The sequence below is a fragment of the Schistocerca cancellata genome, chromosome 2 (genome assembly GCF_023864275.1).
Source record: "Schistocerca cancellata isolate TAMUIC-IGC-003103 chromosome 2, iqSchCanc2.1, whole genome shotgun sequence".
NCBI lineage: Eukaryota > Metazoa > Arthropoda > Insecta > Orthoptera > Acrididae > Schistocerca > Schistocerca cancellata.
The window spans coordinates 101,136,693-101,157,915 of NC_064627.1; the positions used below are offsets into that span (position 1 = coordinate 101,136,693).

The 21,223-nt window shown below is 47.1% G+C and overlaps 1 protein-coding gene across 1 annotated transcript in view; it reads left to right on the top strand.

The window, feature by feature from the left end:
* Positions 1 to 21,223, top strand: part of LOC126161363 (uncharacterized) — a 249,699-nt gene that overhangs the window by 163,310 nt on the left and 65,166 nt on the right. Inside the window, exon 11 of the mRNA XM_049917133.1 lies at positions 18,114 to 18,342. Within this exon, the coding sequence (XP_049773090.1) occupies positions 18,114 to 18,342 (229 nt within the window). The remainder of the gene's footprint in view (positions 1 to 18,113; positions 18,343 to 21,223) is intronic.

Below are 21,223 nucleotides of genomic sequence, written 5' to 3' on the forward strand. Positions count from 1 at the left end.
TGAATCTCAACCTGGCGCCTGCTTTTCCCACTATTTGTTTTATGTGATCATTCCACTTCAGATCGCTCCGGATAGTAACTCCTAAGTATTTTACGGTCGTTACCGCTTCCAATGATTTACCACGTATGGCATAATCGTACTGGAATGGATTTCTGCCCCTATGTATGCGCATTATATTACATTTATCTACGTTTAGGGAAAGCTGCCAGCTGTCGCACCATGCATTAATCCTCTGCAGGTCTTCCTGGAGTACGTACGAGTCTTCTGATGTTGCTACTTTCTTGTAGACAACCGTGTCATCTGCAAATAGCCTCACGGAGCTACCGATGTTGTCAACTAAGTCATTTATGTATATTGTAAACAATAAAGGTCCTATCACGCTTCCTTGCGGTACTCCCGAAATTACCTCTACATCTGCAGATTTTGAACCGTTAAGAATGACATGTTGAGTTCTTACTTCTAGGAAATCCTGAATCCAATCACAAACCTGGTCCGATATTCCGTAAGCTCGTATTTTTTTCATTAAACGTAAGTGCGGAACCGTATCAAATGCCTTCCTGAAGTCCAGGAATACGGCATCAATCTGCTCGCCAGTGTCTACGGCACTGTTAATTTCTTGGGCAAATAGGGCGAGCTGAGTTTCACATGATCTCTGTTTGCGGAATCCATGTTGGTTATGATGAAGGAGATTTGTATTATCTAAGAACGTCATAATACGAGAACACAAAACATGTTCCATTATTCTACAACAGATTGACGTAAGCGAAATAGGCCTATAATTATTCGCATCTGATTTATGACCCTTCTTGAAAATGGGAACGACCTGCGCTTTCTTCCAGTCGCTAGGTACTTTACGTTCTTCCAGCGATCTACGCTTCCTTGAAGGAAATGAATAATGTACATGTAAGTAAAACAGCACAGTACATGTAAACTTGTACGCATATTAGTTATAAATAAGCTGGAAAACCATAATGGTATGCAAAGCAGTAGACAAGTTTACTTCCATCCCTCGCTAAGCTGGCTTCTCCTACCTCAGGTTCCCTACCTCTAATTGTTCAGTGGAGCATTCTCTGTGTCTTGCTACATTTTTTTGCACGCTCTCACGGAAACAATATGTATGTCAAGATCGTGGATGTTTTCCTCCGAGATAAAACCTTCTTGGTTACTCAGCAAGGAAAACGCTCGAGCATACGTCACATATTGATGGGTATACCTCAACGTGCTCTGTTGTCTCCCATCCTCTTTAACATTTATGTTACTGATTTGAAGGTCATCCCTCAATGCTACCTGGCGCAATATGCTGACAATACGGCGCTCTATACGATCGGCCGCAACACTGACCAGCTCATTTTTCATCTCTAGAGCCATGTGCCGTTCAAACAAGATTGCCCTGAAAGCCGCCAAAACTACGGCGGTCTACTTCACGGGTGTGGTGTCCGGTAGGGAAAAGAAACTGCTCTTCCATCGACATGCGGAATACGTCACCCAAAAGGGGCAGAAGCTGATAAAAGCATTGTACCCGCTCTTCAACAGCAGGGAACTGATCTTAGACACCAAGCTCCGACTCTGCTGGACAGTCGTCCACTCTTCCCTCACCTATGGCTCCTCTGCATAGGCCACGATTACTGCCTCCCGGATGCAGACCGACCAGAGCCTGCAGAATAAGGTGCTTCGATGGAGCTTGAATACCCCTCCACTCACGAGGATTGTTAACCTACACGAGGAGACCGCGTGGCCCCTCTAAAGACTTCCATTCGAGAGAAGGTAAGGCGCCTCTATGATAAAGTGGACGCCCTGCGCGACACTGTCAATGGATTGCAACACATTGGCACCACGATTCCCCGGCACTGGCACGGTCACCTTGTTCTTTTTACTATCCTCGACGAGTCGGCTGCGGACCATGGCTAACGATGGCCCCAGTCGACCACTAATAATGTGTGTTCTAATACGGCCATTCATTGAGTTTAATCCTTGAAGCGACCAGCACTCTAAATACCTCTTAGTTGTGTCACATCTTATAGTAACCTTGAACTTCCACCGTGGGAGGATGGTACGCGACTTCAATTCCCACCGCCACACGTCCAACGTGCAGTACAATGTCGCTGTGATGCCGTCATTGTAAGATAGAAAAACATTACTCCGCCACCAGTGCAGTCAGACCGCTCTACACCGGTGCCGCTATACCGCAACCACCAAAAAAATACAACCTCCAGTACATAAGTCACCTGAAGATGATGAAGTGGTTGTCTCGTTGCAAAAAGTCGACGTTATCCGGCTGAAGTCCCAGAACTTCACCCAATATTCTTTACGCCGGGAAACTTTCAAGAATGACACACTAAAATGTATTAGAATTGTACTTGACCACAAGCTAACGTGGCAACCCAACATGCTAACCATTCAACAGTTAGTCCACAATAGACTAAAACTACTAATGGCCGAAGAATTAAACTACATTGTTTCAATACGTTCGGCATACATGTAAGCCTTATCAGAAGTATCATTCGTTTGCCAAGGCTACTTAACCACCACTAACATGTGCTTTAACACTAACACTTTATCTCCTTTCTATATTTGTCTTCTATCTCCTACATAATTATGTCCTCTACCAACTGATCAATTCTCTTCAAATTGCTTGAATACCTTGCAAAATCATATACCAACGGCATGATCAAAGACCACAACCTCGTTACTTCCTCAGTCCTTTTCAGTTCTGGGTTGCTGTAGTTGCACCTATAAACACTTATGCACAACCTTCCACCTCCAAACACTCCACTTATTATCCACAGTAAACATTTACAGACTCATTCATCCTGATTCGGAATTGAATGCAAATATCTACAGTTCCCACAAATTTGGAAATTTGTGGTGAGTTCCTATGGGACCAAATTGCTGAGGCCTCGGTCCCTAGGCTTACACGCTACTTAATCTAACTTAAAGTAATCTACGCTGAAGACAACACACACCCATGCCCGTGGGAGGACTCGAACCTCCGGGTAGGGGGTAGCTGCGCTAGCCGTGACAGGGTGCCTCAAACCGCGCGGGGTAGTTCCTACAATCTGAGGTCCTAGTGATCTACATTTCCCATAGATCAATGTTCCAATATTCCACCTCACATACAAAAAGATTGCTGGCGGTTAAAATTGCAACACCATGAAGGATACATCAAGCAAACATCAAACTGTCATGAAATGTACCAAATGGTTAGATATTCAAATGATTAGCATTTCAATGCAACCACATAATAGAGGTAGGAGTAATGTCATCGACATTCTACAGCTGAGGAAAGATTACACAGCTCGTTTCTAATTCAGAAAACGCATTTTGTTGTTTGTAAAAAGGTCGTGTCATGCCTCGTTTGAGAAGGAGAATAATCTCCCAGCACGTGTCCGGATTTGACGGCGGTAGGATCGTGGTCTATCAAGATTGCGGCTTATCATGTCGCGACATTGCTTCCCGTGTTGGCCGGGATCCCTCGACTGCCAACCTCATAATATGGAATGTACGGGTTCGGGAGGGTTGTACTCAACGTCATGCAGGAATTTAACGGCCCCAAGTGAGTGCAGCCCGAAGGACACGAATAATGTTCGCTTGGCCATGCAGGAATGAGAAACACGTCATCTACCTTGAGTCAGGTAATGGGTTTGTTTGCAGCAGTAAAAGTGGCCGGAGGGCACTGTGACCACATATGGAGCACCAAGAACTGTCAGCGTAGCGACCGTTGTTGCGTCTTCCCTTGACTCGGCAACAGTTAGTCTCGACGACAGTGTTGTGTTGGATATAGAAGTGGCATCGTATCGTCTTTTCATACGAGTGTTACTTCCAGGTACAGACTGATATACTGGGCGGTTAACTTTCGCTACTTGAGCCACTGTTGAAGGAAAACTATTTTACGTATGAGAACCCAATTTTATAGGAATGATGTTCAGACTGTGCGCTGCTGGACGTACGTTGTTAGTGGTCTTACTGTCAGGAATTGCCGTTAGGGGCCGGTATTGGTATGGCGACATAGGGCTGAAACATAAGGATCAGTGAGCATTACAGTTGCAGACAGTCAACGTGGTTCTGCACAAGGTGAGCAGGGATTTACTCCTAAAGCTGTTTTATCAAACCAAAATCAATAGCTCTACTGCTCTTCGAGAGAATAGAAGCATTAAAGGAATAGAGACTGGCCCTATTTCAACACCGGGTCTGGAGAACATGATTGGGAAATTCTAATTAACTACACTCCTGGAAATGGAAAAAAGAACACATTGACACCGGTGTGTCAGACCCACCATACTTGCTCCGGACACTGCGAGAGGGCTGTACAAGCAATGCTCACACGCACGGCACAGTGGACACACCAGGAACCGCGGTGTTGGCCGTCGAATGGCGCTAGCTGCGCAGCATTTGTGCACCGCCGCCGTCAGTGTCAGCCAGTTTGCGTGGCATACGGAGCTCCATCGCAGACTTTAACACTGGTAGCATGCCGCGACGGCGTGGACGTGAACCGTATGTGCAGTTGACGGACTTTGAGCGAGGGCGTATAGTGGGCATGCGGGAGGCCGGGTGGACGTACCGCCGAATTGCTCAACACGTGGGGCGTGAGGTCTCCACAGTACATCGATGTTGTCGCCAGTGGTCGGCGGAAGGTGCACGTGCCCGTCGACCTGGGACCGGACCACAGCGACGCACGGATGCACGCCAAGACCGTAGGATCCTACGCAGTGCCGTAGGGGACCGCACCGCCACTTCCCAGCAAATTAGGGACACTGTTGCTCCTGGGGTATCGGCGAGGACCATTCGCAACCGTCTCCATGAAGCTGGGCTACGGTCCCGCACACCGTTAGGCCGTCTTCCGCTCACGCCCCAACATCGTGCAGCCCGCCTCCAGTGGTGTCGCGACAGGCGTGAATGGAGGGACGAATGGAGACGTGTCGTCTTCAGCGATGAGAGTCGCTTCTGCCTTGGTGCCAATGATGGTCGTATGCGTGTTTGGCACCGTGCAGGTGAGCGCCACAATCAGGACTGCATACGACCGAGGCACACAGGGCCAACACCCGGCATCATGGTGTGGGGAGCGATCTCCTACACTGGCCGTACACCACTGGTGATCGTCGAGGGGACACTGAATAGTGCACGGTACATCCAAACCGTCATCGAACCCATCGTTGTACCATTCCTAGACCGGCAAGGGAACTTGCTGTTCCAACAGGACAATGCACGTCCGCATGTATCCCGTGCCACCCAACGTGCTCTAGAAGGTGTAAGTCAACTACCCTGGCCAGCAAGATCTCCGGATCTGTCCCCCATTGAGCATGTTTGGGACTGGATGAAGCGTCGTCTCACGCGGTCTGCACGTCCAGCACGAACGCTGGTCCAACTGAGGCGCCAGGTGGAAATGGCATGGCAAGCCGTTCCACAGGACTACATCCAGCATCTCTACGATCGTCTCCATGGGAGAATAGCAGCCTGCATTGCTGCGAAAGGTGGATATACACTGTACTAGTGCCGACATTGTGCATGCTCTGTTGCCTGTGTCTATGTGCCTGTGGTTCTGTCAGTGTGATCATGTGATGTATCTGACCCCAGGAATGTGTCAATAAAGTTTCCCCTTCCTGGGACAATGAATTCACGGTGTTCTTATTTCAATTTCCAGGAGTGTACCTATTTGGGAATTGCTCCTGGAAGAGACCGACTATCAATTGCGCCATAAATTGTTGAAGAAGTTACTGTTGTCTTTGAAGGTTGAAAATTAGTATAACGACGGAGTTGCCAAAATCCCATCTGAGATGTTTCGGGCAGCAGTACAGCAGTCTCCAGTGCGGTTCCGAGCTGCCGTGGATACAGATGGGCGTCACACTGAACAACGTTTGTAACCTGTAACGTAAACACCAAACGCAATTAACAAATCTTAGCCCCTCACGTGGAAATTATGTTTTTGTCTATGTTTTGTTATTCCTCTTCCGCATGTCCTTACGAATGTTTCCACAAACTTTCATCGTCATACTATCACTCACCTACATGGGCGTTCTCTCAAGCTGCCTCCGTGTAGCACACCTACATCTAAATTTACATCTGTACTCTGCAATCCACCATGAAGTGTACGACAGAGAGTACTTTCCATTGTACAAGTTATTAGGGTTTCTTCTCGTACCATGTACGTATGGAGCGCGGAAAGAATAATTGTTTAAATGCCTATGTGCGTGTAGTTCAAATGGTTCAAATGGCTCTGAGCACTATGGGACTTAACATCCGGGGTCATCAGTCCCCTAGAACTTAGAACTACTTAAACCTTACTAATCTAAGGACATCGCACACATCCATTCCCGAGGCAGTATTCGAACCTGCGACCGTAGCGGTCGAGCGGTTCCAGACTGAAGCGCCTAGAACCGCTGGGCCACACCGGCCGGCTACGTGCGTGTAGTAATTTTTCTTTCTCACGATCCCTATGTGAGCGATACGTAGGGGGTTGTAGTATATCCCTAGACTCATCATTAAAAAACCACTTCCTGAAAGTTTGTTAATAGACATTCTAGGATAATTTACGTCTGTCTTCAGGAGCCTTGCACTTCAATTCCTTCAGTATCTCTGTGACACTCTCCCACGCATCAAACAAACCTGTGACCATTCGTACTGCCCTCCTCTCTATACGTTCAATATCCTCTGTTAGTCCTATTTGGTACAGGTCCCACACACTTGAGCAATATTCTAGAACCGGTTGCAGGAGTGATGTGTAAGCAGTCTGCTTTGTAGACTGACAGCACTTCCCCAGTGTTTTACTAATGAACCGAAGTCTACCGCCTGCTTTACGCGTGACTGAGCCTATTTGATCATTCCATTTCACATCCCGACAAAAGTGTTACACACAGGTATTTGTATGTCTTGGCCGATTCCAACATTGACTCATTGATATTATAGTCATAGGATATTACGTTTCTTTGTTTTGTGAAGTGCACAGTTCCACATTTCTGAACTTTTAAGTTTCCACTCTTTGCACCACTTTGAAATCTTATCAATATGTGACAATATTTGTGCAGCTTCTTTCAGACAGAACTTCACTATAGATAACTGCATGATCTGCAAAAAGCCTGATTTTACTATTAATGTTGTCTGCAAGATCATTAGTATACAATATGAACAACAAGGGTCCCAGCACACTTACCTGGAGCAAACCCGAAGTTACTTCTACATCTGACGATGACTCTCCATCCAAGATAACATGCTGTGTCCCCCCTAGCAAAAAGTCCTGAATCCAGTCACAAATTTCACTTGGTACCCCATATAATCGTACTTTTGACAATTTTGTAGTACTAAGTCCAATGCTTTTTGGACATCAAGAAATACTGCATCTTCTTGACTGCCTTGATCGAAAGCTTTCAGTGTGTTATGTGAGAAAAATTCGAGTTGTGTTTCACGTGATCGCTGTTTTCGGAATCCATGCTGGATGGCATTGAGGAGGTCATTCTGTTCAAGATACCTTATTATGTATGAGCTCAGAGTATGTTCTATGGTTCTACAACAATGTAGTTGCATAGTTGGCGGTGCAGGTCTCTATCAGTTACATACTACACATGGTATTCTCATTGGTATTATAATCTATTAGTTTTAGTGCCCCATTACCGGATATTAGGTCTTTGCTAACGTCCTGAAATAGTGTTACAAACCGCCAATTAGTAACTGAGCATGGCAGTGGTCGTTTCCGTCTGTGGGGTTTCGAGGAGAACGAATATTGCCAGATTACATTCGTCATCGCCATTCGAGTCCAGTAACTAGTGTCACCTAAAGTGGTGCAGTTGGATACACACCACCATCACCTCTGGTTCCCATAGCCGGTAACTAGGTAGCAGGTATTACATTAAGGGGATTTGCTGCACCATAACTTCGAAATCTCCGCGACATTATGTTTCAACAAAATAACGCAATAGCACATGTTTCCCGTGGTGTTCTGACATACAGTACCACGATAAAGAGGGTGATCGGCTATTGCACTACCCAGCGTGTTCCACAAGTCTCCCACACATCGAAAATACCTGGTCATGTGTTACCAAGATACTGGCACACCGCTCCTATTGATGGATTGTTGCAAAGGGTTCGAGTAGAATGGAATGACTTGCCTGTATGTATCATCCAAGCTCGGTTCAACTCGGTGCCCTGTGATCTTAGAGCCGTTGCAGGTGCAGAGCTGGCAGGTCGGCGTACTACATGCCCCACTCTGTACACCTGAACTTACAATTATCTATTCTTCTTAGTATACCTCATCTGCACAATATATTATTCTCCCTGGAGTAGTAATTTTAATTGCAAGCAGTGTACAATAGCCGAACCCTTGCTCCATCATGTCCGCAATTCTGCCTCCTACCCCTCTTCCTACAACTTCACCTCACACTCTTAATATTTTTCTTGGCAGCCAGAAGCATCATCACTGCCTGCGTGACAGCGCGAGTCAAAGCGTTTATAGGGACATTTCCTCACTATATCTTACTGTACTCTAAATCCACGATTTTATTTGTGTCAGTTACAAAAATATTTTTTACATTTCAGATTATAATAACTGAAGGGCATGAATACTGAATCTTCATATAGGGAATCGGAGTAGACAAAAAACTGTAACGGCGGCGTATTGATTCTTTCACAAAATGGTCGAAATATTTACCATCGATTACACTTTTAGAGAAATTTTTTCAGTTAAAAGAACAACATTCAGTGTTCCCTGGAATATAATTCGTCCCTGAATCCAAATCTAATTTCAGAATTTCTCTACTAGTCTCAGTCTTCATGAAGTAATTGATTTTTGCAAATGCCTACAGCAGGCTACGTACTCGTATTATGCGAATCTAGTGAAAACGACTCGCACTTGCAACAAGACTTATAAATGCAAACAGCAAAATAATCTGTCGGTGCACAAAAAAACGGATCAGACGTTAACAAGAGACTAAATAAAAGAAAAGAACTATACTGAAAAATAAATCTTGCGATACTTTGCCTCGGGAGCGTTGCTTTGTTAATACCAGCAGTAGTCGGACAGCATTTCGATGCTACATTTGCCCTGATAACGCTTTTGCATTTGAGATATGTCCTGATAGAATCGTTCTCCATGTACGCTACTAACGGTGCCAAGGTTATTCAGAAAGAACGCTAATTCAAGAAATGTGGTTTAAGTGACTTTTGTGTCCCATAAGCTGGTATGATATAAGTTGCTCTTCGACAGTTCTGTGCCCTATGGTTGCCTAGAAAGCTCTTGGAAACGCTTGAAGACAGCTACGTCATTCTTTCGACATCACACAGCAAATCAAGAAAATGTTGATCAGAAATTAATTCCCGAATTTGCTGTTCTACAAATATTCGTTCCTTTAATTTCACTTCACTGAACCTTAGAAACTTCTATTGCATGTACATGCAACCACATGAGTTGTCCTTGGCTTTCATAAACTTTTTGACGAGAGATATTTAATTTGCGCTGGCGTTAGTTGAATATTTTTGGAGTGTTCATCAAATTTTTGTGTCTAGACAGCCGTTCATTCCGAGCAGACATTTTCCCCCCGTAATAGCGGTTTTCCTCGTCCCTGTTGATCCACCCGCATGGAAAGCAGTTCAAATGGTTCAAATGGCTCTGAGCACTATGAGACATAACATCGGAGGTCATCAGTCACCTAGAACTTAGAACTACTTAAACCTAACTAACCTAAGGACATCACACACATCCATACCCGAGGCAGGATTCGAACCTGCAACCGTAGCGGTCGCGCGGTTCCAGACTGAAGCGCCTAGAACCGCTCGGCCATACCGCCCAGCTGGAAAGCAGTATTGCTTTGTGTAGCCGAGCTGTGTGCCTAAAAGAATTGCAGTTATCTTGAAGCCTCCTCATAAAAGTCGTTCGTATTTCTCACACTAGATATGTGAGAGTAGCAGTTCAAATTAATCATATTTTTCCTCCAGTTCAACTGCATAAGTAATCGGAACAGAAGAAATTTTTTTTTTAAATTGTAGAGAAGTACTGTTTTATATTTTATTTCTTGTAATCTATGAACAAGGGCTCACCCATTTATAGAGAAATCTTGGCAACTTCTTCAGAAAAAAGTGTTAGTTATTGCAAAAAACCATGCCACCTTCCGTGGAGAAATTTGCAGAAGGAAAACAACATGGCGATCACGACAGTCACTCTCTAAGCCCGAAAAATAAGCATCCTCCCTTTTAATCGCGACGCTAATAGACCCGCCTGTTGTTTCGACAAATTTAGGTCAAGCAGAAGATACCTGAGGTTTCCTTGAGACAAAAATTGTGGCTTACTTGATCCTCAGCGGCCTCGAAATGCAGGGTCGGCGTCCATCTTTCCTTCACTGTCTTCTGAGTGTTCGTGACTGCATTAACTTTCACTCATTGTCACATTCTGAAGAAGCATAGGAACTGACGATTCTTCACTGCGATATGCAGCCCTCATAGCAGATGATAAATGAGGGTATTGCACAATTCTCCTTGTTTTTGAGGTGATTCTATCCAGGGTCGCTTCGAGAGCTTTTTTCCACACAAGCGTCTTCCCGTTTGGTGACTTCCGCCCCCCTCTCCCACCCCCAGTTCATCTCACTCTGCGCTCTTTTCCATCACACATTTTCGCTTGTGTCAGTTTTCGCTCCTAATTGCGATGCGGATTGTATAAGAATCTTGCACATGGGAGCCTCTAGCTTTTTTCCACAGAAGCGTCTTCCCGTTTGGTGACTTCTGCCCCCCCTCCCCCCCCCCCCTCTCCCTCCCCCAGTTCATCTCACTCTGTCCTCTTTTCAAATGGTTCAAATGGCTCTGAGCACTATGGGACTCAACTGCTGAGGTCATTAGTCCCCTAGAACTTAGAACTAGTTAAACCTAACTAACCTAAGGACATCACACACATCCATGCCCGAGGTGTCCTCTTTTCCATCACACACTTTCGCTTGTGTCAGTTTTCGCTCCTAATTGCGATGCGGATTGTATAAGAATCTTGCACGTGGGAGCCTCTAGCGCCGCTGTTAATTATGACACGTTCTGTATAGAAACCTTGCAGTTGTCGCGCTTAACATGGCGCTCCAAGTGGCAACTTGTGTCACTTGGGCCTTAAACCAGCCGTGATCCTGTCTGTTTTTGTCGCCAAAAGTAACAGTCAGTTGTGTGCTTCATGGGTTCCCTCCAAATTATGGGAACAGCTAATGAAATGAGACATGATCCTTTTAATCTTTAACAGGAATCGTCAGAAACTCGTCCGTAATTAGAGTACATGGATCGCAGTAACCACATTTTTAATTTTTTTCTTGCGCCAGTTGCAAGGAATGTGCTGAAAGTAATTTATTTAAAAGTTGGTCAGAATAGATATAAATTGTTAAAGACCAAGAAAATACATTTCAAAACATTTAAAATAGATAACGTGTATATTGAACCTTCTTCTCATGTTTCCTTTCATACTCAAAAGCAGATTGAATAATTAATAATAATAATAATACCATTTTCACAAAACATTACAATTCACACATGAAATGGTAACAGTAAGATTAAAGACCGTTTCCTATTCCACACAATTTTTTCAAGTGGATTGGGACACTTACTACAAAGTGGCTTTTTATATGTCTTACAATATTGTAAAAAACATTAATTCCCCACTCGTCTGTCGTCACTTGTTTCCTTCTGTTATGTTGTCTAGGTGTTACACTACCACTTTCACGTAACTGATCGAAGAGATTAATAAATGGTTCCCGAGATGGTTGCCATCTTGTGGGATATCTTGTCACATACACCGTAAAAGAACGAACTGCATTCTTCCAGACCTCTACAAACAACACGAGCATGTCGGCTATTCCTGCATTGGTAAATCCCATCGTCCACTCATGACCTGTTGCTTGGGCCGTCACACAGTAACTGACTGTCGCAAGTCGCAGCGCACTCAAGGAACGCACAACCATACTGTAAGCATAATAACCATACTTAACAACATACCAACTACGCAGGTTGACTGGAAAAAATAAGTGTCGGTGAGGAAACTTCTCAAAACATTATATCTCGTAAACGACTCGTACTGGAACCCTGTAACAAACATCACTGACATTATAATGTGCCATCCTTTAGTTTGTTAACATCAATAAGCATTGTTCCATTTTAAAAATTCTATGTAGCACAAAAATATACTGTTGTGTCTAGACAAGACAGTCTAGACACAGGGTGAGGTAACCGAAAGGCACGCGTACACACACGCCGACTGGCGTGAGTTCTGGAACAGGATACTTTGTGAATGCTATAGAGAAAAGTATGCAGCTCCTCGGATACTTAACTTTATTCCATCATTGTGGTACATCGCTATTGACGATACAAATTAGACTCTCTCCAGATAGGGTTAATGGCGCCTTGCTAAGTCGTAGTCATGGACTTAGCTGAAGGCTATTCTAACTGTCTCTCGGCAAATGAGAGAAAGGCTTCGTCAGTGTAGTCGCTAGCAAAGTCGTCGTACAACTGGGGGGAGTGCTAGTCCGTCTTTCTAGACCTGCCATGTGGTGGCGCTAGGTCTGCAAGTACTGACAGTGGCGACACGCGGGTCCGACATGTACTAATGGACCGCGGCCGATTTAAAGCTACCACCTAGCAAGTGTGGTGTCTGGCGGTGACACCACATATACTATATAAGTACTATTAAAATCTGTTTACTGGGCAACCATACGAGTCCCTAACAACTAGTTTATTTAGTGAAAACCGCACCTCAATAGCACTTTCTATTTCCGCAATATCTGCGGTGCCAATTTTTAAGTGATTTATCCTGTATCTAGAGACAACCAATGTACCTCGGTGCAAATATTTTCATCCGACGCCATTTTAATGACAACTACAGCAATCTTTATTGATAACGTTACTAGTAATTAAATTCATTTACATCTGCATGTACATAGATACTCCGCAAACCACCGTACGGTGCTTGGCGGAGGATACCCTGTACTACTACTTGTCATTTCTCCTCCTGTTACACCCGCAAATACAGCGAGGCAAAAACGACTGTCTCTACGCCTCCGTATGAGCCCTAATTTCTCGTATCTTGTCTTCGTGATCCTTACGCTCGATTGCGTGTTGGCTGCAGTAGAATTGTTTAGCAGTCTGATCCAAATGCCGTTTCTCTAAATTTTCTAAATAGTGTTTCACGAAAAGAACTTCGCCTTTCCTCCAGTGATTCCCATTCGAGTTCTCGAAGCATCTCCATAACACTTACGTGTTCATCGAACCTACCGGTAACAAATCTAGCTGCCCGCCTCTCAATTGCTTCACGTCTTCCTTCAATCCGATCTGATACGGATCCGAAACACTCGAACAGTACTAAAGAATAGGTTTCACCAGCGTCCTATATGCAATCTCCTTCACAAGTTAACCAGTATTTCCTAATATTCTCCCAATAAACCGAAGTCGACCATTTGCCTTCCCTACCACAATCTTCACATGCTCGTACCATCTCATGTCGCTTTGCAGCGTTACGCCCAGATATTTAAACGACTTTACTGTGCCAAGCAGGACAATAGTAATACTGCATCCGAACATTACAGGTTTCTCCTTCCGACTCATCCACTTTAACATACACTCCTGGAAATTGAAATAAGAACACCGTGAATTCATTGTCCCAGGAAGGGGAAACTTTATTGACACATTCCTGGGGTCAGATACATCACATGATCACACTGACAGAACCACAGGCACATAGACACAGGCAACAGAGCATGCACAATGTCGGCACTAGTACAGTGTATATCCACCTTTCGCAGCAATGCAGGCTGCTATTCTCCCATGGAGACGATCGTAGAGATGCTGGATGTAGTCCTGTGGAACGGCTTGCCATGCCATTTCCACCTGGCGCCTCAGTTGGACCAGCGTTCGTGCTGGACGTGCAGACCGCGTGAGACGACGCTTCATCCAGTCCCAAACATGCTCAATGGGGGACAGATCCGGAGATCTTGCTGGCCAGGGTAGTTGACTTACACCTTCTAGAGCACGTTGGGTGGCACGGGATACATGCGGACGTGCATTGTCCTGTTGGAACAGCAAGTTCCCTTGCCGGTCTAGGAATGGTAGAACGATGGGTTCGATGACGGTTTGGATGTACCGTGCACTATTCAGTGTCCCCTCGACGATCACCAGTGGTGTACGGCCAGTGTAGGAGATCGCTCCCCACACCATGATGCCGGGTGTTGGCCCTGTGTGCCTCGGTCGTATGCAGTCCTGATTGTGGCGCTCACCTGCACGGCGCCAAACACGCATACGACCATCATTGGCACCAAGGCAGAAGCGACTCTCATCGCTGAAGACGACACGTCTCCATTCGTCCCTCCATTCACGCCTGTCGCGACACCACTGGAGGCGGGCTGCACGATGTTGGGGCGTGAGCGGAAGACGGCCTAACGGTGTGCGGGACCGTAGCCCAGCTTCATGGAGACGGTTGCGAATGGTCCTCGCCGATACCCCAGGAGCAACAGTGTCCCTAATTTGCTGGGAAGTGGCGGTGCGGTCCCCTACGGCACTGCGTAGGATCCTACGGTCTTGGCGTGCATCCGTGCGTCGCTGCGGTCCGGTCCCAGGTCGACGGGCACGTGCACCTTCCGCCGACCACTGGCGACAACATCAATGTACTGTGGAGACCTCACGCCCCACGTGTTGAGCAATTCGGCGGTACGTCCACCCGGCCTCCCGCATGCCCACTATACGCCCTCGCTCAAAGTCCGTCAACTGCACATACGGTTCACGTCCACGCCGTCGCGGCATGCTACCAGTGTTAAAGACTGCGATGGAGCTCCGTATGCCACGGCAAACTGGCTGACACTGACGGCGGCGGTGCACAAATGCTGCGCAGCTAGCGCCATTCGACGGCCAACACCGCGGTTCCTGGTGTGTCCGCTGTGCCGTGCGTGTGATCATTGCTTGTACAGCCCTCTCGCAGTGTCCGGAGCAAGTATGGTGGGTCTGACACACCGGTGTCAATGTGTTCTTTTTTCCATTTCCAGGAGTGTACATTTCTCCACACTTAGGGCTAGTTGCCATTCATAACACCAACTGTAAATTTTGTCCAAGTCGTCCTGTATCTTCCTACAGTCATTCAACTTTGGAACTTAACTGTACCCCAAGGTATCATCAGTAGACAAGAAACAACCACAGATTACTGCTCATTCTCTCCGCTAAATCAGTTACGTTCGTAGAGAACAGTAGCGATCCTATCACACTTCCCTGAGGCACTCCTGACGATACCGTTGTCTCTGATGAGCAATCGCCGCCAAGGCAACATACTGGGTTCTATTACTTAAGAATTCTTCGAGCCAATCACATATCTGTGAACATATTCCGTATGATAGTACCGTCATTAACAGCCTGCAATGGGGCACTGTGTCAAGTGCTTTCGGGAAATCTAGAAATATGGAACCTGCCTGTAGCCCTTCATCCATAGTTCTCAGTATATCATCAAACAATGGAAAAACCAGGAGGGAATGTAACAATACCAGAGAAGGAAAGTTGCTACTCACCGTATAGCGGAGATGCTGAGTCGCGATAGGCACAATAAAAAGATTCACACAATTAAAGCTTTCGGCTATTAAGGCCTTTGTCAGAAGTAGACACACATACACATACGCACACACACACACACACAAACACTCACATAAACGCAACTTGCACACACAGCTGCAGTCTCAGAGAGCTGAGACCACACTGCAAACAGCAGCACCAGTGCATGATGGGAGTGGCGACTGGGTGGGGGTAAGGAGGAAGCTGGGGCGGGGAGGGGGAGGAATAGTATGGTGGGACTGGCAGACAGTCAAGTGTTGCAGTTTAGACGGAGGGCAGGAGAGAAGGTGCGGAGGGGGTAAGTACCAGAATCATCATCATCATCATCATCATCATCATCAGCGTTCTGCCTAAAGGCAGGTTTTCACATGGTAGTTCTCCAGGCTGTCCAGTCTTCTGCCATCCTCTTCAGGTCTGCATAATTTCCTCTTCCCTTTATGTCGTCTATCACCTTGTACGAGTATCTCCTTCTTCCTCTCAGTCTTCTCCCACAAACCAATCCTTCCAAAGCATCTACTAGCAAGCACTCCCTTCTCAATGAATGTCCCAACCAGTTCTTTTTCCTTTCTCTTACAACCTTCAGCATAAATCTTCTCTCACCAACCCTTCCCAATACTCTTCCATTACTCACTCTTTCCATCCAGCTTATTCTCTCCATTCTCCTCCACATCCACATTTCAAATGCTTCTAACCTTTTTTCATCCTCTCGTTTCAGTGTCCACGTTTCTGCCCTATATAGTGCCACACTCCAGACAAAACATTTGCCAAGCCTTTTCCTTAGTCCTTTATCTAATTTGCCACATAAGAGTCTCCTCTTTCTGTTGAATGCCTCCTTTGCTATGGCAACTCGAGTTTTCACCTCCTGGTGACATCTCAAGTCTTCAGTTATTGTGCTTCCGAGATATTTAAATTGACTTACTTGGTTAATGGTAGATTGTCCTATTTTAATATTGGACAGTCTTCGTCTTGTACTGATCACCATACTCTTTGTTTTTGCTGTGTTTATTTGCATGCCATATTCCACACAAGCTTCATTCAGGTCTTTGAGCATGTTATTCACTGTCCGCTCACTTTCTGCCACTAATACCATGTCATCAGCAAATCTTATACATTCTATTCTCTTTCCACCAAAGTACCAGAAAGGAGAGAAAATAAAAGACTGGGTGTGGCGGTGAAATGACAGCTGTGTAGTGCTGGAATGGGATCAGGGAGGGGGATGGATGGGTGAGGACAGTCACTAATGAAGGTTGAGGCCAGGAGGGTGACAGGAAAGTAGGATGTATTGCAGGGAAAGTTACCACCTGTGCAATTCAGAAAAGCTGGTGTTGGTGGGACGGATCCATATGGCACAGGTTGTAAAGCAGTCATTAAGATGAGGGATATCATGTTTGGCAGCGTGTTCAGCAACAGGGTGGTTCACACCCAGTCTTTTATTTTCTCTCCTTTCTGCTACTTACCCCCTCCGTACCTTCTCTCCTGCCCTCTGTCTAAACTGCAACACTTGACTGTCCGCCACTCCCACCATACTATCCCTCCCCCTCCCCACCCCAGCCTCCTCCTTACCCCCACCCAGTTGCCACTCCCATCATGCACTAGTGCTGCTGTTCACAGTGTGGTCTCAGCTCTCTGAGGCTGCAGATGTGTGTGCAAGTTGCGTTTATGCGAGTGTGAGTGTGTGTGTGTGTGTGTGTGTGTGTGTGTGTGTGTGTGTGTGTGTTTCTACTGCTGATAAAGGCCTTAATGGCCGAAAGCTTTAATTGTGTGAATCTTTTTATCGTGCCTATCGCGACTCAGTATCTCTGTTATATGGTGAGTAGCTACTTTCCTTCTCTGGTGTTGTCTCAGTATATCATGTGAGAGAAGAGAAAGCTGAGTTTCTAAAACCATGCTGATTTGTGGACATAAGCTTGTTAGTGTCAAGAAAGTTTATCATATTCGAACTGAGAATACATTGAAGGATTCTGCAGCAAACAGAAGTCAGGGATATTGGTCTGCAATTTTGCGAGCCATTCTTTTACCTTTCTTATTTACTGCAGTCACCTGCGCTTTTTGCCAGTCGCTTGGGACTTTGTGCTGTGTGAGAGATTCACGATAAATGCAAGCTTAGGAAGTGGCCAATGCCATAGAGCACTCTTTCTAAAATGGAACTGCGATTACATCCGGACCTGGGGATTTATTTGTTTTCAAACCTTTCAGTTGTTTCTAAGTTTGTATGTATGTCATATTTACGACATGCGTAATGGAAGTTCGAGTGTGTTAAATCTGGGTGTTACTTACTGTGTCCGGCTGAAGGACGCGCACCGAGCGAGGTGGCGCAGTGGCTAGCACACTGGACTCGCATTCGGGAGGACGACGGTTCAATCCCGCGTCCGGCCATTCTGATTTAGGTTTTCCGTGATTTCCCTGAATCGCTCCAGGCAAATGCCGGGATGGTTTCTTTGAAAGGGCACGGCCGACTTCCTTCCCCGTCCTTCCCTAATCCGATGAGACCGATGACCTCGCTGTCTGGTCTCCTCCCCCAAACAACCCCAACCCAACCCGGGCCAAGTGGTGGCTTATACTCACTGCTCACACTCACTGCACTACAGGACGCGCGTGCTGCTGCAGCTGGGCAGCGCGGTGGCAGCGCGGGACCTGCTGCTGGCGGTGGCCGCCGTCGACGCGTTTCGGCCGTCGTGGCTGTGGCGTCCTGAGGACCCAGACGCGTGCCGCTGGCTGGGCGTGGCGCTGCACTACGCGCTGCTCGCAGCCGCCGCCTGGACCACGGCGGCCGCCGTGCTGCAGCTGCTCAGACTCGGCACCATCATCGGCGCTCAGGTACCTGTGACCAGGCTAGCATATGCACCGTTGAGTCAGGGTGACAGTTATTGAACTACACTCCTGGAAATGGAAAAAAGAACACATTGACACCGGTGTGTCAGACCCACCATACTTGCTCCGGACACTGCGAGAGGGCTGTACAAGCAATGATCACACGCACGGCACAGCGGACACACCAGGAACCGCGGTGTTGGCCGTCGAATGGCGCTAGCTGCGCAGCATTTGTGCACCGCCGCCGTCAGTGTCAGCCAGTGTGCCGTGGCATACGGAGCTCCATCGCAGTCTTTAACACTGGTAGCATGCCGCGACAGCGTGGACGTGAACCGTATGTGCAGTTGACGGACTTTGAGCGAGGGCGTATAGTGGGCATGCGGGAGGCCGGGTGGACGTACCGACGAATTGCTCAACACGTGGGGCGTGAGGTCTCCACAGTACATCGATGTTGTCGCCAGTGGTCGGCGGAAGGTGCACGTGCCCGTCGACCTGGGACCGGACCGCAGCGACGCACGGATGCATGCCAAGACCGTAGGATCCTACGCAGTGCCGTAGGGGACCGCACCGCCACTTCCCAGCAAATTAGGGACACTGTTGCTCCTGGGGTATCGGCGAGGACCATTCGCAACCGTCTCCATGAAGCTGGGCTACGGTCCCGCACACCGTTAGGCCGTCTTCCGCTCACGCCCCAACATCGTGCAGCCCGCCTCCAGTGGTGTCGCGACAGGCGTGAATGGAGGGACGAATGGAGACGTGTCGTCTTCAGCGATGAGAGTCGCTTCTGCCTTGGTGCCAATGATGGTCGTATGCGTGTTTGGCGCCGTGCAGGTGAGCGCCACAATCAGGACTGCATACGACCGAGGCACACAGGGCCAACACCCGGCATCATGGTGTGGGGAGCGATCTCCTACACTGGCCGTACACCACTGGTGATCGTCGAGGGGACACTGAATAGTGCACGGTACATCCAAACCGTCATCGAACCCATCGTTCTACCATTCCTAGACCGGCAAGGGAACTTGCTGTTCCAACAGGACAATGCACGTCCGCATGTATCCCGTGCCACCCAACGTGCTCTAGAAGGTGTAAGTCAACTACCCTGGCCAGCAAGATCTCCGGATCTGTCCCCCATTGAGCATGTTTGGGACTGGATGAAGCGTCGTCTCACGCGGTCTGCACGTCCAGCACGAACGCTGGTCCAACTGAGGCGCCAGGTGGAAATGGCATGGCAAGCCGTTCCACAGGACTACATCCAGCATCTCTACGATCGTCTCCATGGGAGAATAGCAGCCTGCATTGCTGCGAAAGGTGGATATACACTGTACTAGTGCCGACATTGTGCATGCTCTGTTGCCTGTGTCTATGTGCCTGTGGTTCTGTCAGTGTGATCATGTGATGTATCTGACCCCAGGAATGTGTCAATAAAGTTTCCCCTTCCTGGGACAATGAATTCACGGTGTTCTTATTTCAATTTCCTGGAGTGTATATTAAATAAAATCGTCATTACATCTGAATGGTTTGCGTTAGAACGTTCAAATTGCACGGTTGGCCGCGGCGCATGATGGGAATTACTATGCGCTGTGTGGTTCGGTTTAGCGACGGAGCCCACTGTCATTTGGATGGGTTCGCCAGTGAGCAAAACTGGCGCTTTTGGGGGACAGAATCCGCAGATCGAGATGTCTTTTCCCCCTCAACGGATTACTGTGTGTTGGGCAATGTCCAATGACCGAATAATCGCTGTGATATTCCTTGATGGCACGGTGACTGCCGAACAGTACGTGAAGGGTTAGGAAGATAATTTCATCCCCATTATCCGAAGTCTGAGTGTTTGATGTCCTGGAGGAGAATTTTGAGGACTGCATTTTGGCTATGGGCTACGCAGAGGCCACTGGCATAGGCCTCCTTTGGCCGCCATATTTTCCGGATCTGAGCACATGCGACTCCCTTTTGTGGGGCTAAGACAAGATGTATAGCAATAACCGCAAAACCATTGCTGAGCTGAAAACAGCCATTCCGGAGGTCGTCGACAGTATCGATGTTCCGACACTTCGTCAGCTCAAGCACAATTTCGCTATTTGTCTGCGCCACATCATCGCCAATCACGGCACGTATACCGAACGTGTCCCAACCCCAATCCGAATGTCTGTAGTGACGTTCACGTGCTGAATACAGTGTGTGCACGCCGTAGTTTGCAACTAATTTACGTTTTTCCCCATATAGTTCAATTATTGTCAAAATGTACGTGAACATTAGAAGCGACCACTGGTGCTATTTGGTTTAGAAGAGACAGTAGTCACTTTCAGGCTCTCCTGCACTCGTGGTACGTACTGTACAGAATGCTTTGCTTTTTCGGCAGAAAGAACCATATTACACTACTGGCCATTAAAATTGCTACACCAAGAAGAAACGCAGATGATAAACGGGTATTCATTGGACAAATATATTATACTAGAACTGACATGTGATTACGTTTTCACGCAGTTTGGGTGCATAGATCCTGAGAAATCGGTACCCAGAACAACCACCTCTGGCCGTAATAACCGCCTTGATACGCCTGGGCATTGAGTCAAACAGAGCTTTGATGGCGTGTACAGGTACAGCTGCCCATGCAGCTTCAACACGATACCACAGTTCATCAAGAGTAGTTACTGGCGTATTCTGACGAGCCAGTTCCTCGGGGGCCATTGACCAGACGTTTCCAGTTGGTGAGAGATCTGGAGAATGTGCTGTCCAGGGCGGCAGTCGAACATTTTCTGTATACAGAAAGGCCCGTACAGGACCTGCAACATGCGGTCGTGCATTATCCTGCTGAAATGTAGGGTTTCGCAGGGATCGAATGAAGGGTAGACTCACGGGTCAAAACACGCCGTCAATGCGAACAAGA